Raw genomic sequence first — 14,970 nt, forward strand, 5'->3', positions numbered from 1 at the left:
TGGACCCATTTAGTAACTTTTTTTTTTCTTTTTACAGAGATGCTGGGTTGGATGGATAAAATATTTTATGAGGTTATTAAATAAATAAATAAATGAGTAATTTGTACATATGGGACCTATTTAAAAAATTCACATAAGATGTTGAGTTGGAGATGTTTTTAAGTAAATATCTTATTGTAAGTCCAACATTGTTACATTATATTTAGCTCACTAATTTTTTGTTTTAATGATTAAATTTTAAGCTACCCTGACATTCTCATATATAAATAATCAATAATTTTTAGTTTTAAAGTTAGCACCCCTATTTAATATTAGACACAACTTAGCTTTTAAGTAATATGCAATATCACTTAGACTTTCTATAACATTGATTTTTAAAAAAAAATATATACATGTTTAGAGTTAAGCAAATTGTAAGTAATTTTGGAGCTCAAATGAACTAGTTATCGATCTAGAAAATTTATTGCTGAAATAATGACTGTGTTTCACATGTAAAATCTATATTTATAGGAATTTTATGGTTGATAATAGTGGGTACAAGATTTTAAAGATTGGTGATTAAATGACAATTATTTTGAAAGATACACTTTTAAACATTGAGCAATTCATAAGCAGCTTGTGATAAAGTTGTTCTAAGGTTTAATATTCCTATTAGACCCCCAACTACCAAACTGATAAGCATTTTATACCATCACATAGTTGACTGTCATTAGTAGATATTGTGCCTTTGAGAAATTGTTATTTAATTACCAATTACTAAAATTATGCAATCATTATCGTCAATTACATAATACTCACAAATACTTTTACATTCGAAACATATTCGTTAGTTAAATAATGAATTTTCTAAATAGATGTAACATATATTATGTCAAAACGTCTAACACATAATTTACTTTATATGAAAATCAGGTGACAAATCCTTGTTTTATGTCGATAAAATTGTAAAAATGTAAGAAAAATAAAGAATATAAATAAAAAAAGAAAAAGAAAAATAATCCAGCACACCATGTAATGACATTTAATGACAACTAGACATAATTTGTATTATTATTATAAATAAATAATTCATAATAATCTTAAACTTGCATATGTAACATTATCTTTAACCCTTTTATTCTATAAAATTATAACTTGATATTTAAAGTCTTCTTTTATGCACCTAAAAAAAAGAGAAATATTTTACAAATGAGTAAAGAATAAAGATCCTCTTCATTTTTTTTCTCTCCTTTTTATCATTACTAAAATTTTAAAAGTATTTCTATTGGGTTCGTAACATTTACACTCTCTAAACAAAAATCAGGAAAAAGAATAAAAATGTCTAGACTACTCTTACTCTCTTGAGAATATATCCACAGAACACAGGCACTGGTGACCCACCTATGGTGGCATTCAACTGGCATTAATAAATAATAATAATAGAAGGGGCAGTAATAATAATATTATTATAAGCGGATGCAAAGAGCACATTGTTATGATGTGAGATTCTAGGCTTGTTGGCACTTTCCAAGTACAGAGATTCTACCATCCTAACTCCTAACTCCTAACTCCTAAGGCGAAGGTCATTAATTTCAATATTTCATTTTCATCATTCAGCAACAGTGGCAACGTTACTAGTTGCATTTAAATATATCGGAACGCAGCGTTTTTGTATATGTTATAAAAGAAAAAGAAGAAATAGTTAAAAAGAAGAGAGTTGAAAGTTGAAACGTTACTGTGGAATGATGCAAGGAGAGAAGGATGTCGAAACGGCAAGTCCCGGACGACAAGAGAAACGACAAACAGATCGCTGTGTCGCATATTCGCAATTCGACAATCTGAGCTGAATCGAAAACCATAAAACTCGATTTCAGGGCCCAAAACGCACTGCGAATCAATTCATTTTCATGCTCGCGCACTCGCACTCACACTCACACTCACACTCACTGCCTCCCCACTCGTACTAGTCAGTAGTCACACCCTGCGCCACCCATTTTCGTTTCCCCATTCTGCCCCTGCTGGGACCCTCCTCGTTCCGCCGCGGAGCGCCGTCCAGCTCGCCGCCGGAGGCTCTCTATGCATACCAAGATTACGACGCTCTGGATCCTGTGTTCGGGGCTCGTCCTGGGTGCGGGATAAGGTGAGGAGAAGCGAGAGCGATGCTGGTGCCGGGGATTTTAGGGTTTCAGGGTTTGGTCTATTTGTTGCTGGCGTTGGGTTTTGCGGTGATTCGGCACGTCTGGAGGAATGCCGAGGCGAAGAGGGAAGACCTCGTCATGAGGTTCGCGGAGGAGGATCATGCTGACGTGGCGGAGATGGAGGTTGCTGCGGCTGAGTCGGTGGAGTACTCTTCTCCGGTTCCCGTGGAGTACTCTTCTTCGGTTCCGGTGAATGTTTCGCGCTGGTACCAATGTGCGGTGTGTTTTGCGCCTACCACCATGCGCTGTTCTCGCTGCAAGGCTGTTAGATATTGGTTCGTTTTCATTCCTCCTGTTTATGTTTTTGAACTGCTATGCTATGTTGTTGTTAATATTAACCTAACAGGTGGAAGAAATGGGTAGGAAGCATGATGAGGGATTATTGGGGGTGCTAGAATTGGGAAAGCTTCCTGTGTTGATCTTATTAATTAGAAGTGATTAGCATTTGTTAGGAAGGGATAAATGGTGGTGGTGGTTGAATGGGGGGGGGGGGTAGGGTTGATGAATTTAGTTATCTAGTGCTTTGGTCTCAATTTTAGTATTTCGTGTTCATGAGGCACTGAGATTATACTTGTGTAGATGTTTGGGAAAACTTTATTGTTGGATGAGAGACTTGAGTCCAATATTCTTGATTCATTCATGTTTATATTGCCTTGTCTTTAATGTGGCCTGTTTTCTCATTCATTCTATCGAAGTAGTTGCCTGTTTGAATGCTGGTTTAGAATAGAGAAACCATGTCAATGCTACTTAAAGATGTGATAGCTATCCAAGAGTTCAGTATCGCGATACTCAGACATCGACGCGTGTCGAGTAGTTATTGTGGACAATTTGTTAGGTGGATCATCAAAAAACACATCCTCATTGTGGGACCAAACACGCTATAAGGCGTTTCCATTGTCTCTGATGTTAGGAGCTATTGTTCTTTTCCTTTTGCTTGTCGACAAAACAATAATGAATGTTCTGTGGGTGATTGCTGTTTTCTTAATGTTTGTCTTTTTCGTGTTTGAAATTGAAACGTGGTTGTTTATTTAGAGCTTCATTTTGTCGTCTTCATATTAATGCGTCTTCATATTAATGCGTAGTTTTACTAATGGGGCCAAATGTGCAATAAGGTCTTTCCATTGCCTTTGAAGTTAGGAGCTATTGTTCTTTTCCTCTTGCTTGTCGACAAAACAATAATGAATGCTTTGTGGGTGATTGCTGTTTTTTTAATGTTTGTCTTTTTCGTGTTTGAAATTGAAATGTGTTTGTTTATTTAGAGCTTCATTTTGTTGTCTTCATATTAATGTGTAGTTTTACTAATGGGACCAAACACGCTATAAGGCGTTTGCATTGCCTTTGAAGTTAGGAACTATTGTTCTTTTCCTTTTGCTTGTCGACAAAAATAATAATGAATGTTTTGTGGGCGATGGCTGTTGTTTTCAATGCTTGTCTTTTGTGTTTGAAATTGAAAAGTGTTCGTTTATTAAGAGCTTCATTTTGTCGTCTTCATATTAATGCGTAGTTTTACTAATGGGACCAAACACGCTATAAGGCGTTTTGCATTGCCTCTGAAGTTAGGAACCATTGTTCTTTTCCTTTTGCTTGTCGACAAAAATAATAATGAATGTTTTGTGGGTGATGGCTGTTGTTTTCAATGCTTGTCTTTTGTGTTTGAAATTGAAAAGTGTTTGTTTATTTATAGCTTCATTTTGTCGTCTTCATATTAATGCGTAGTTTTATTAATGATTGACGTAGCTGCATTCCTAAATATCTGTAGTTTCTTTTGCCTGTGTCTCTTCTCGGTTCAGTGACATTTCTCAAGCCATCATTTCAGCCTCTTATCATGTTACAAAGATTGTTATTCATTCTCACAAGCATGCTTTCTTGTAGTTCGGGTAAGTGTCAAATTAATCATTGGAGACAAGGTCACAAGGAAGAATGTTGTCCTCCAACTACCACCATGGAGCTGAATGATGAAGATATTTTTTGCAGGGCATCAGTATCCCAAACTCAGTCTGGTTTTCATGGTAATGGTTTTGATTACACACAACTCTTGTTATATTGTTTCGTGCATGTATGGTTTATAATTTAGCTAGATTCTCTGCAGAAATCAAAGGAACACATGATGGGATTTCATATTCCAATGACTCGTATTCCAACCTTAATCCTTCAGTTGCTGCAAGAAAATCATTTGATGATAACTATCACAGCAGATTTGCCAAATCTGTCTGCGATGATAATAATGATGATTCAAGTGTTGCTTCTGCTCATAACAAAGAGACAGTGTTGACCCCCACAATTTCCTCAGAATCTACATATTCTGTGAATGTTGAAGTTAAGGATTCTAGTGCAAGCAAAAGAAGCAAGACAAATCCTAGCAACACTAATGATGAGACTCGATCTAAATCAAAATTTCCCAAAGTTAAATCTGACACATCTCATGATGAGGCAGCAAATTTGGGTAGCCATGAACGCAGAAGAAAAGTTGCAATAGTTGAAAAATCAGCTGCAATAGATGCCTCTAAATGCAAAACTGTGCCTTACTTGAGTGGTTCAAGTAAATATGCTGTAATTGATGATGTAGAAGAAGAATCGCATTTGTCCAAATACAGAGAAGCACGGAGATCATCATCTAGTTCTCGTGATCGACCATCCTCAACTACTAAGGGGGATTCTCTTTCACAGTCCAAGTGTATAAAAATGGACAATTATCATACCTTACCCACAAAAGTTAGTGCGATTCCAAATCTGCAGCAAAATGTTCGTAGTGGTTTGAAAACATCAATGCAAAAAGTTGTCCAGCAGTTTAGAAGCTCAAAAGAGTCAAGATCCAATTCAGCGTCTGCCGAAAATGAGGTTGGGAATATATTTGACCTATTTCTTTATACACGTAATAATAATTTTGTCTCTGTTGATTTACAAATTGCATATTTGTTTTGGCAGATGGGCTTTCCTTATGAACTCTTTGTGGAACTTTACTGTTATGACAAGATGAGGCTATTCCCCTTTGGCCTTACAAACTGTGGGAATAGGTATTGTAGAGTTAATTCTCATTGACTGGTATAATTGTAATATGTTATAGGCTATGTAAGTTGTAAGTTGTAACTGATCTAGTGAGAGGAAGGAAAGAGCTATGAGACTCTTATTTTGTTTTGGAGCTTTATGTTTCTTTATTTTTTCTTTCAATACTCTCATGTGGGGCATAGTCCTACAATTATGAGCATAGAGTGTGATAATTGCGATGAAAGAAACTTTTGCAAGTAGAGTAGGCCTTTGAGAAACTTTTGAGAGAACATCTAGGAAGTGGTCTAGTTGCTGGCTGGCTACTGTCGTACTGTTATTCAATGCTTGTTTCTTTGTTGCGTTTCATGTAGTTCAAGGGAGGCACATCTAGTGCTTGTTTGTATAGCTTTTCTCTATTCGACATTAATTTCCTTCTAATTGAAATGTTTCTCCTGCAGCTGTTACGCTAATGCAGTTCTCCAGTGCTTGGCATATACTAGGCCTCTGACTTCATATCTTTTTCAAGGGTTTCATTCAAAACGATGCAAGTTCCTCTTAATAGTATCTTCATGATTAAACTTGTCCAATTATCAAGACCTTGTATTTAATTAAATCTTCAAATTTCAAAATGCTTTCACTAGGTCAGAAGAAGGGATGGTGTTTTACATGTGAGTTTGAGTATCTGATTCAGAAGGCAAAAGAAGGGAATTCTCCACTTTCACCAATTGGGATATTATCTAAGATACACAAGATTGGAAGCCATCTTGGGCATGGGAGGGAAGAAGATGCTCATGAATTTTTGAGGTGAGGCAAATAATTGCTGAAGCTGTGAAGCCATCTTGAATTTATACGTCTGTCTACATGATAAATTGCTCAACTGGCAGGTGTGCGGTTGATACAATGCAATCTATTTGCCTCAAGGAAGCAGGTGTTTCAAGTCCTTTGGCAGAAGAAACAACTTTAGTTGGTTATACTTTTGGAGGTTATCTACGATCTAAGGTTGTTTCCAGTTGAACAGTCTATTTTTTCTTGAGGTTCACATTTTCAACTTTTACAGAGTAGGAAGAAGATAGTTTCCCTCTATATTGAAATTTATTTGGTGCAAATTTTAGATAAAGTGCTTAAGATGCCTGGGGAAATCTGAGAGGTACGAGAGAATGATGGACCTGACTGTTGAGATTGATGGGGATATTGGAACTTTGGAGGAGGCTCTTGGGCAATTTACAGCACCTGAAATCTTGGATAAAGATAACAAGTATAATTGCAGCAGGTTTGTTAATTTTCTTTCCATTTTCATGTTTATTCCAGTCTAGCCTATTATTTTTAACCTATAATGTTCAGGCCTTTTTATTTTCTTTCCTTTTTCCCTAGCAAGTGTAATACATTTCTTTTATTAAAGCCAAGCCACGTGGCAATTTAATTTTCTTTTCATTTTTTAATGATAGATATTAAATCGACTACTATTCAATTTCTGTTTTGCAGTTAAAATTGAGCTTGAAAAGATCATAAATGATTTGATAGTAAAAATTGTCAAGATTCAGATTCTTAGTTTTTAACTAAAGAGTTAAATTCCTAAACTTAATAAGCAATTGCTGATTTGGTCTCTCTTGCCTGAAACTATAGTTCTAAGACACAATCCATCCATTGTGTAAAAAGTCATAAACAAAGCTGCGTGGAGCTTTAAAAGTAATAGTAGAAAAGGTCCTAAACCTATTGGAAGGTTAAATATAAGATTTTATTGGGAGGGGAAAAACTAAAATGATTTAAAATTGATGAGAAGCTGTAGTAGAAGTGTGTGTTTTTTTCAGATGTTAATATGTTAAGATCCAATTGCAAGGTATGAGACTTGAGTCCCACATCGAAAGTATGAGATTCTAGTGTGGGGTTTGTAAGGCCATGGGCTCTCCAACTATAATAGCTAGCTTTTGTAGTGTGGTTATCAAGGTTCTTATCAATTGGTATCAGCGAGCCTTGCATCATGTTTGGGGCTACTGTATAGATAGCTTGTGTGGGTGCCATAATAGTTCAAAATTATTGGTTAATAGAGAACCAAAGTGAATTTACCAATAAAGCATGGTGGGATGTTAGAATCCAATTGCAAGGTATGAGACTTGAGTTCCACACTAGAAGTATGGGATTCTAGTGTCGGGTTTATATGGCCATGGGCTCTCCAACTACAATAGCTAGATTTTGTGATGTAGTTCTCCCAAGGTTCTTATCAAAATATATGCAATATTCGCCCGGGACTAGTCAAATGGGCTAGTGCATGGCCAACCCGCGTTGGCATTGGGGTTGTGGAGCGTGGTGGGATGTTAGGATCCAATTACAAGATATTTGACTTGAGTCCCACATCAAAAGTATGGGATTCTAGTGTTGGGTTTATAAGGCCATGTGTTCTTCAACCACAACAACTAGCTTTTGTGGTGTGGATCTCCCTAGGTTCTTATTAGAATATATGCAATGTTCACTCAAAACTAGTATGTTAAATATATGATTTGATATGATTTATTCATTTATAATTAGGAAAACTTGTATAGTGAAAATTAGGGATTCTACTCATTATTAGCCGTTATCTTTTATTTTCTTATTTCCTTATTTTGTATCCTTATTCATCATAAATAGAGGATTACATGTGTGGTAACAAAACACCCAATTCCTATATGGTGTCAAAGCTAAAGGAGTTGTAGGCTTTTTGATGGTGGTGTTCCACCAAAAATGCCGTCATTGGCCCTTGCACGTGTCCACATGTGTTGCCACTCTCTAGCATGTACGTTTCTACATGAACAGTACTGAAAACAACTACGGATCTCTTTCTCTGGGAAACCACACCACCAAAGTCACCACACTCGAGCGATCACAACTCCACCAAAAATGTCATCGCTCATGCTTAAATGCATCTCCTTTCTTCGACATGTGCGTTTCTGCATGAACAATATAGCGAACAATTGTAGATCTCCATGGGCAATTGTTGAGCCACTCTTTCTCTAGTGCAACCACACCACCGGAGTCACTAGACTTTGGTGACCACAGTGCCACTAGAGGTATGAGATGTTAGGATCCAATTGCAAGGAATAAGACTTGAGTCCCACATTGGAAATGTGAGAACCTATTGTGGGATTTATAAGGCCGTGAGATCTCCAACTATAATAGCTAGATTTTCTGATTCGGTTTTCCTGAGGTTCTCATCAGAATCTATGCAGTGTTCATTTGGGACTAGTCAAAGGGGCTATTGCTCAACCAACCCACGTGGGTGTCGAGGTTGCATAGTGTAATGGGATGTTAGGATCCAATTGCAAGGTATGGGACTTGAGTCCTATGTTGGAAGTATGAGATTCTAGTGTTGGGTTTATAAGGTCATGGGCTCTCTAACCACAATAGCTAGCTTTTGTGGTGCTGTTCTCCTAACATTATTATCAGAATCTATGCAGTGTTCACCCAAGACTAGTCAAAGGGGCTAGTGCACAACCAACCCACATGGTGGGATGTTAGGATACAATTGCAAGGTATGGTACTTGGGGTTGCAAGGCAGGGGTGTTAGAGCCCGAGGAGGATTCAAGAAGATTGACGGAGATGAGGTTCTTTTTCTTGAATTTCCAAGGCGAGATTCATGGGCAAGGAGGAGGGTTTCAACCTCTTTGATGGACAAAACATCAAAGCGGCTGCTTATTAGGGAGACGGTGGACTCATATTCCTCCGGTAGGCCCTCAAGAACAATGTCCAAATGTTCTTTAGAGGAGACAGAATCACCAATGGCTGTGAGAGAATCAACCAGGTATTGGATGCGAAGAAGGTAATCGAAGATGGTGCAGTTGTCAAGGGTGGTGTTGCGAAGATCACTGCGGAGTTGTCGGGCTTTAGCGTTTGTGTGGGAATGAAAGTACGCATGAATCTTGTCCCAAATCTGGAATGAGGACTTGCAACCGATGACGCGAGTGAGCATGTCCTTGGACATGGAGGATTGCAACCAGGAAAGAAGTAACTGATCTTGCCGTTCCCAAGCAAGGTACTCTTCAGAGACACGATTTTCATCTCTGTCAGAAACCGTGAGAAATTTTGGAGGAATTTGAGGATTGACCAGAAAGTGATGAAGACGATGGCCTTTGATGACCGGTTCAACTTGTTGGCACCAAAGAAGATAATTCTTGGTGTCAAGTTTCTCAGAAATAGTATGGGCGAAGGTGAGAGAGGGAGACGAGGAGGGTTTTGCTGGGGCAGCATGAAAGTGTGGTGGTGCAGTTGAGGAAGACGATGGTGGTTCTTCGGCCATGAGGAGAGACCGGCAGTGAGAAAGAAAATGGCTGAGAGAGAGGGGAGGAGGGATTGAAGGGATAAAGAAGGAAAGGATCGATGAGCTCTATGATACCATATTAAGTAACAGAAAGAATTGAGATGAGAGATTCTTGAGAATAGAGAAGAGAGATTGAGCGGAAGCAATTTAGTAGAGAAAGGAATTATATTTTCAGTAGTGATCAACATTACAACTTGTCTATTTATATGTATCAATAGCTTCAAAGGAAGCTATAGACACATTGACCTGTTGAACAGGTAACCAAACCAGAAAACAGAAAATAACGAACAGATAACAAACTAATACAAGAATAAAACTAATACAATGCGAAGGAGTAAAGATATACTCCAATAGGGATTGAGTACAGAACCAGCTTTGTTGGCAGTTTTCACTTTCTACTGCCAAAGAGAGGTGCAGGCAGCAGCACAGGGTGGTGGAGGTGGGGTGTTTGTGGTTAGCAGCAATGAAATCGAAGAAGTTTTTGGGTTGTTGGTTGTAGATGAAGTGAGAACGTGAGAGTGGGAGTGGGCTGCAAATGAAGAGAAAATAGAAATTAAGGATTTAATTTTAAAGGGATCTGACCTGGAAATCTGGGTCCACTTTGCCTAGGGTGGTGTTTTGGCAGCAACAAAGAGAAGTTATAGGGTTGTTGGTTGTAGATGAAGTGAGAACGCAAGAATCCAAGAGTGGGCTTCAAATGAAGAAAAAAGAGAAATTGGGGATTTTTTTAAAGGGATCTGACCTGGAGATGTGGGTTCACTTTGCCTCGCTGGGCATTGATGCTCTGACAAGTTAATGATGAAGATTGAAGATGATGAACCCAAGCTGATATTATTTGCCAGACGATCCTGTGAACAATTCAGTATGCCACTCAACTTGTAGGATTGTACAATCCTACAATTAAACTTGCAACTTTAACATCGTTGGTCATAGTTCCGCAAATATATATTGTGTACTAGATATTTAGAACTTTAGGTATTTTGCTCAATACATAGTTTGTCTTCTGGATTTTTGCGACTTTATGTAGACTTCTTTTTATTCCAATTTTATGAAAAGACTGAAGTAGTGCTACAAATGTCATACAGTTTACAGGGGGGAGAGAGGTATTTTGAGGGTTACTTTTTCTTTCCTTTCCTATGTGGGAGTGGGACACGGACACAATATTGAATCATTGTATGTTTCTTTCTGCCTATCCAGATGTAAAACCTATGAGAAAGCCAGGAAGAAATTGACAGTATTGGAGGCACCAAATATTCTCACAATTGTATTAAAACGATTTCAGGTACATCTCCAATATTAATTTTGAAGTTTCTCTTGTTATCTAGTCACTTTGTTCTATGATGTTATTTTAGTTTTATATTATGTATCTCATGCATATTCTGCTGTCTACTTTGGCAGTCTGGTAACTTTGAGAAGTTGAATAAGTCGGTTCAGTTCCCTGAGGTTCTGAATATGGCTCCATATATGAGTGGAACAAAAGATAAATCTCCACTATACAGCCTTTATGCAGTGGTTGTCCATTTGGATATCATGAATGCTGCATTTTCAGGTCATTATGTCTGTTATGTGAAGAATATCCAAGGAGAATGGTTCAGGACTGATGACAGCAGGGTGAATTTTTTAATCCTGATATACCTTTTCTGTGTCTGAATGCTCCTCCCCTCCCCCACGTCCCTCCAAAAAAATTAATTAGAAAAATGTTGCTGTCATTTGCTCATTTGATTTTTGGCTTTGATTTTTATATGTGCTTGTCTTTTAATTTGACAATGAATATATTGAGCTAGGCTTCAGTACACTAAGAATCAATAAAGAAAAAAACTAAAAATAGGAAGAAAATTTAATATATTGAACTATTCATTTAAAGTATTTTTTATATATATATTAAGTTTCAGAAGCATCATAGGATATTTATAAATGCTTATTTAAAAGCTACTGTTGCGTTTTGTTTCTCAAATTTAAAGAAATACCAAAACTTTCTAGAAAACATTCTATGAAATACCATTGGAAGTTTATTTCTTAAACTCGTCATTAATTTTTAAGATACTCCTTTTGTAAAAGTGAGACTATCAATATGCATAAATCATTTGAGGTGAAATTCTTATGTAAACTGAGGATGTCATTTGTGTTTCTATTTAGGTAGAACCCGTTGAATTGTCAAGAGTCTTATCAGAAAGGGCATACATGCTTCTTTATGCAAGGTAGTAGGCCTGTGAATGTTGATGTATAATTTCTGGTTTGATGTTCATTATTTCTGTGGAATGTCTCAGCAATAATAATAGCATTGTTTTATGCTAATTTTAAAAATCTTCAGGCACACTCCCAAGCCACTGGGTTTAGTAAGTAGCAATGCTATCTCTTCTGCTGGAAAGTTCAAGAGGAGGAACCTGGAGGCTATCCCTGCTACTTCTAAGATTAAGTCAAATTCCATGGCCACAAGTGGTGATTCTTCCTCCCTACAGCAGAAGAGTGTCAAGTACCCTTACCGGAATGCTGTCGATGATTCCTTAAGCACTGATTTTGCATATCCAGAAGAATGGAGATTCCAGTATGGGGGGAAAAATACAATGGTGGATTCTTCTAGCGAAAGTTCACTTTTCAGCTCTTCAGATGCAAGTTCTTGCAGTACTGCAAGTATCAAGGACTCAGCCAGTACTGCTGATTTCTCGGATTACATATTTGGTGAGGTGGGACCCAATTGGTATAGCCACTATGGCCTTTCATCTAACTTGGTGTCATCCTCCTATGATAACTTGGATACAGATTACTTAGTGAATAGTGGTGCAAGTAGAAGGCTCCGGCAGGATTCAGAAGATAAACCAGTTTTGTATGCTAACAAAAACAAAAATCAAAGTGGCAGTAGGGGAATTGACCTTAAAAGGTATATCACTGCTAACCATTATGACAAAAAATCTGGTGTACATGTGAGAAGAACAAGTGGAGACACATCAGCTCAAACGTTTTATTGAGTTTGAGTTGAGAGATATAAGCAACCATCTTGGATATTTTTGGTGTAGTGAAGAGAATCAGTATTTCGCTAATCCTAATAGAATGAGGATTCCTGTTCAATGTTCATTCTGTACTCCAATGACTTTATTTATTCATTAGTATATAGAACAAATATAAACAAAATGAGAAAACAAAAATAAAAATTAAATCGGTGATAATTCACCATTTACAATATAGTGTATGCAGTTAATAATCACTTTATAAGAATCTTCCGTTGAGATTTGATTCAATTTTACTACGTGGAGTTTTGGAAGCAACTTTTTGTACTACCGTGCTCTGCAGCATTTACTTTTCGTGAATTTTTTTATCCACATATGTCAGTATTTCTTTCCCTATTCTTCAACAGTTCAACTCGGGTTATGGCAGGTAGTGATTATTAACATGAGGCTGTTTACGGCAGATAGTGATTACAAAAGTGATTATCAGTGTGGTTGGAAACACTTTCTGCATTCAATAAATCCTGTATATTGAGTGCCGTAAAAGTTACAACAGGTAGCTTCCATATCCGTAACTAAACACGCACTACATGTTAAACCCTCATGTTATTATATACTTTTATATGAAGACTCAAACATGGTATCCTGATACAAACTATAAAGTAAAAATTAAACTTCACTTGCATAATGAGACACGGTAACCCTAAAATGTGAGAAAGCCAGGGGTTCTAGACAGCTCCTAGAGGCTAGAGTCATCATTATTCTATAGTCTTCAAAACTAGAAAATATTGTTATCAGTCCCTACTCGTTATAGCTCCTAACTGAGTCAGAATCAAGGACAGAGTTACTGAGTAAAACGCCTCATCTTAAAGGCTGGCTTGTGCATGGCAACCTTCAAAGTGCTCTTCAGCATCCCTAAACCATCATTTCCAATACCTTGCACCCACAACACACTTCTTGTCCTACCACCCACACTCACTATCTCAGCCTTTACCACTCTGGTTTTCACTGACCCTAGTGCCCTTGATATTGATGACATCAATCTTGGACTATCCTCACAACTCAATGTAGCCTTCACTAGGCCTTCATTATTACATTTTCCCAAATTCAACTTGTCTGCCCCACTAGGAAACTTTACATCCTTTGATGGGTTAGCAGAGTTATCTTCTTCCAGTTTTGTTACCTTCTTCTTCAGCTCCTTCACTTGCTTGATAGTCTCTGCCAATACTGATGCCTTGTCCCTCTGTTATGGTAACAAAATATAAATTCAGCAATTTTGACAAGAAAAAATGGGGACAAGATTGTAATCATTCACTTTTACACGATTTTATTGATTTTAAGGAATCCTCACAAAAATCCAAGGCATAATAAACCGTTTGATACTTGTGTCTAAAACTTACTTTGATCAAGTTGGGGAGGATATTTCGAAGGGTTTCATATTGACCATTGATTCTCGTTCTCCGTCTCTTTTCTGCTTCACTATGTTTCTTAGCAGCCAATAATTTGATCTCTGCCTTTGATCTTGGCTTCAAGAAACTGGTTTTGTATGTCCTAGAGATGAATGGATGAGGAAAGCTACCTCTTATCATTTGAGCTTCTGAGTTATAGTAATTCCGAACATGTTGCACGCCCTAAATGGAAAGATTTTAGTAAAACACAAGAAAACACATTTTAATTGAACTATAAACAGTTGAACTTGTGATAACCTTATTACCTGTCGAAGAAAAACCATGGTATTCAACTGATTTGCCTCCTATGGAAGATTGTATGCTAAAAGAGGTAAGTAAAATGCAACTAACTCGGAACAAGGAAGATTGCTATATGTTTGCCGTTGGTCACAACTTTCTTTATAAGTAAGGAACAGATCTTCTTTAATGAAATATAAATGAAAGGTGTAATTGCAAGTCCAAAACATATTTTTTCAATTTAATAAGATTAAGAAAAAAATTCCTTCCAATAATGACCCATCAGAAGATAATCACAACATTATCAGCATTTAAAAGAGGAATGCTCTAAAATTTAATTTTAAGATCCTTACTATAAAATCCTTGATTTGCTCCCACACGATATCTTTCTGAGTAAAATGTTTTTTTACCACTTAACTGAATTTTTTGTTTCTCACTTGGTTATAGAGCACGATGGGCCCATTAGGCCCGGTTGTGGCAGTGGTCCCACATATAAACCTGGTTATGCTTGCGATTATTATAATAAGTTTTCATTTTGGGGGTATTAACTTGGTATATATTGTAGGGTATTAATTCAGGGATTAAGATTTATTTTTAGTTTTTAACTACGTTGTTTTAGAACAGTGAAACCTTATGATGGTGCATATTTTATTTGCAGCATTTTACCACGTGGATGTTGAATACTCCATTGTTCAACTTGACAATGATTCCTGCATGCATGTAGCTACTACCAAGGGGATTCAGTTATTGGTTGGTTTAACGTTAAACACTAGTTGGATACTAAAGAGTGAAGACAAGGAAGGCGTGAAAAAAAAAATGAGAGAGAAAAATGTTGGGTCAACAAGTCTTCTCTATTGTGTTTCTTTATTTTTCTTTCTTTTCTACTTTTGCGA

General features: G+C 37.0%; 2 protein-coding genes across 2 annotated transcripts; one reads left to right on the forward strand and one right to left on the reverse strand.

Annotated features, from left to right (window-relative positions):
• The first annotated feature begins 1,648 nt into the window (after positions 1–1,648).
• UBP17 (ubiquitin-specific protease 17) lies at positions 1,649–12,522 on the forward strand. The gene is made up of 12 exons (XM_020360716.2): positions 1,649–2,452; positions 4,050–4,186; positions 4,267–5,015; positions 5,103–5,191; positions 5,621–5,706; positions 5,804–5,966; positions 6,047–6,161; positions 6,275–6,432; positions 10,648–10,732; positions 10,849–11,061; positions 11,587–11,648; positions 11,762–12,522. Exons 1-12 carry the CDS (start codon positions 2,139–2,141, stop codon positions 12,414–12,416), a joined length of 2,826 nt encoding a protein of 941 aa, XP_020216305.2. The 5' UTR covers positions 1,649–2,138; the 3' UTR covers positions 12,417–12,522.
• Positions 12,523–12,983: 461 nt separating this feature from the next.
• LOC109799792 (transcription factor bHLH131) lies at positions 12,984–14,360 on the reverse strand. Its single transcript, XM_020360417.3, has 3 exons — positions 14,107–14,360; positions 13,793–14,023; positions 12,984–13,635 (listed from the first exon to the last, which is right to left on the reverse strand). The coding sequence occupies exons 1-3, from the start codon at positions 14,122–14,124 to the stop codon at positions 13,237–13,239; spliced, it is 648 nt and encodes a 215-aa protein (XP_020216006.1). The 5' UTR covers positions 14,125–14,360; the 3' UTR covers positions 12,984–13,236.
• Between the last annotated feature and the right edge of the window lie 610 nt (positions 14,361–14,970).

This window comes from Cajanus cajan, chromosome 11 (assembly GCF_000230855.2).
Source record: "Cajanus cajan strain Asha chromosome 11, NIPB_CcT2T_4, whole genome shotgun sequence".
Lineage (NCBI taxonomy): Eukaryota > Viridiplantae > Streptophyta > Magnoliopsida > Fabales > Fabaceae > Cajanus > Cajanus cajan.

Coding starts and splice junctions, on each gene's coding strand:
- UBP17 (XM_020360716.2), top strand. CDS start 2,139: ATGCTGGTGCCGGGGATTTTAGGGTTTCAGGGTTTGGTCTATTTGTTG. Junction 2,453..4,049: donor TGCAAGGCTGTTAGATATTG/GTTCGTTTTCAT, acceptor GCTTTCTTGTAG/TTCGGGTAAGTGTCAAATTA. Junction 5,707..5,803: donor AGGGTTTCATTCAAAACGAT/GCAAGTTCCTCT, acceptor TGCTTTCACTAG/GTCAGAAGAAGGGATGGTGT.
- LOC109799792 (XM_020360417.3), bottom strand. Junction 13,636..13,792: donor TCCTCCCCAACTTGATCAAA/GTAAGTTTTAGA, acceptor TTACCATAACAG/AGGGACAAGGCATCAGTATT.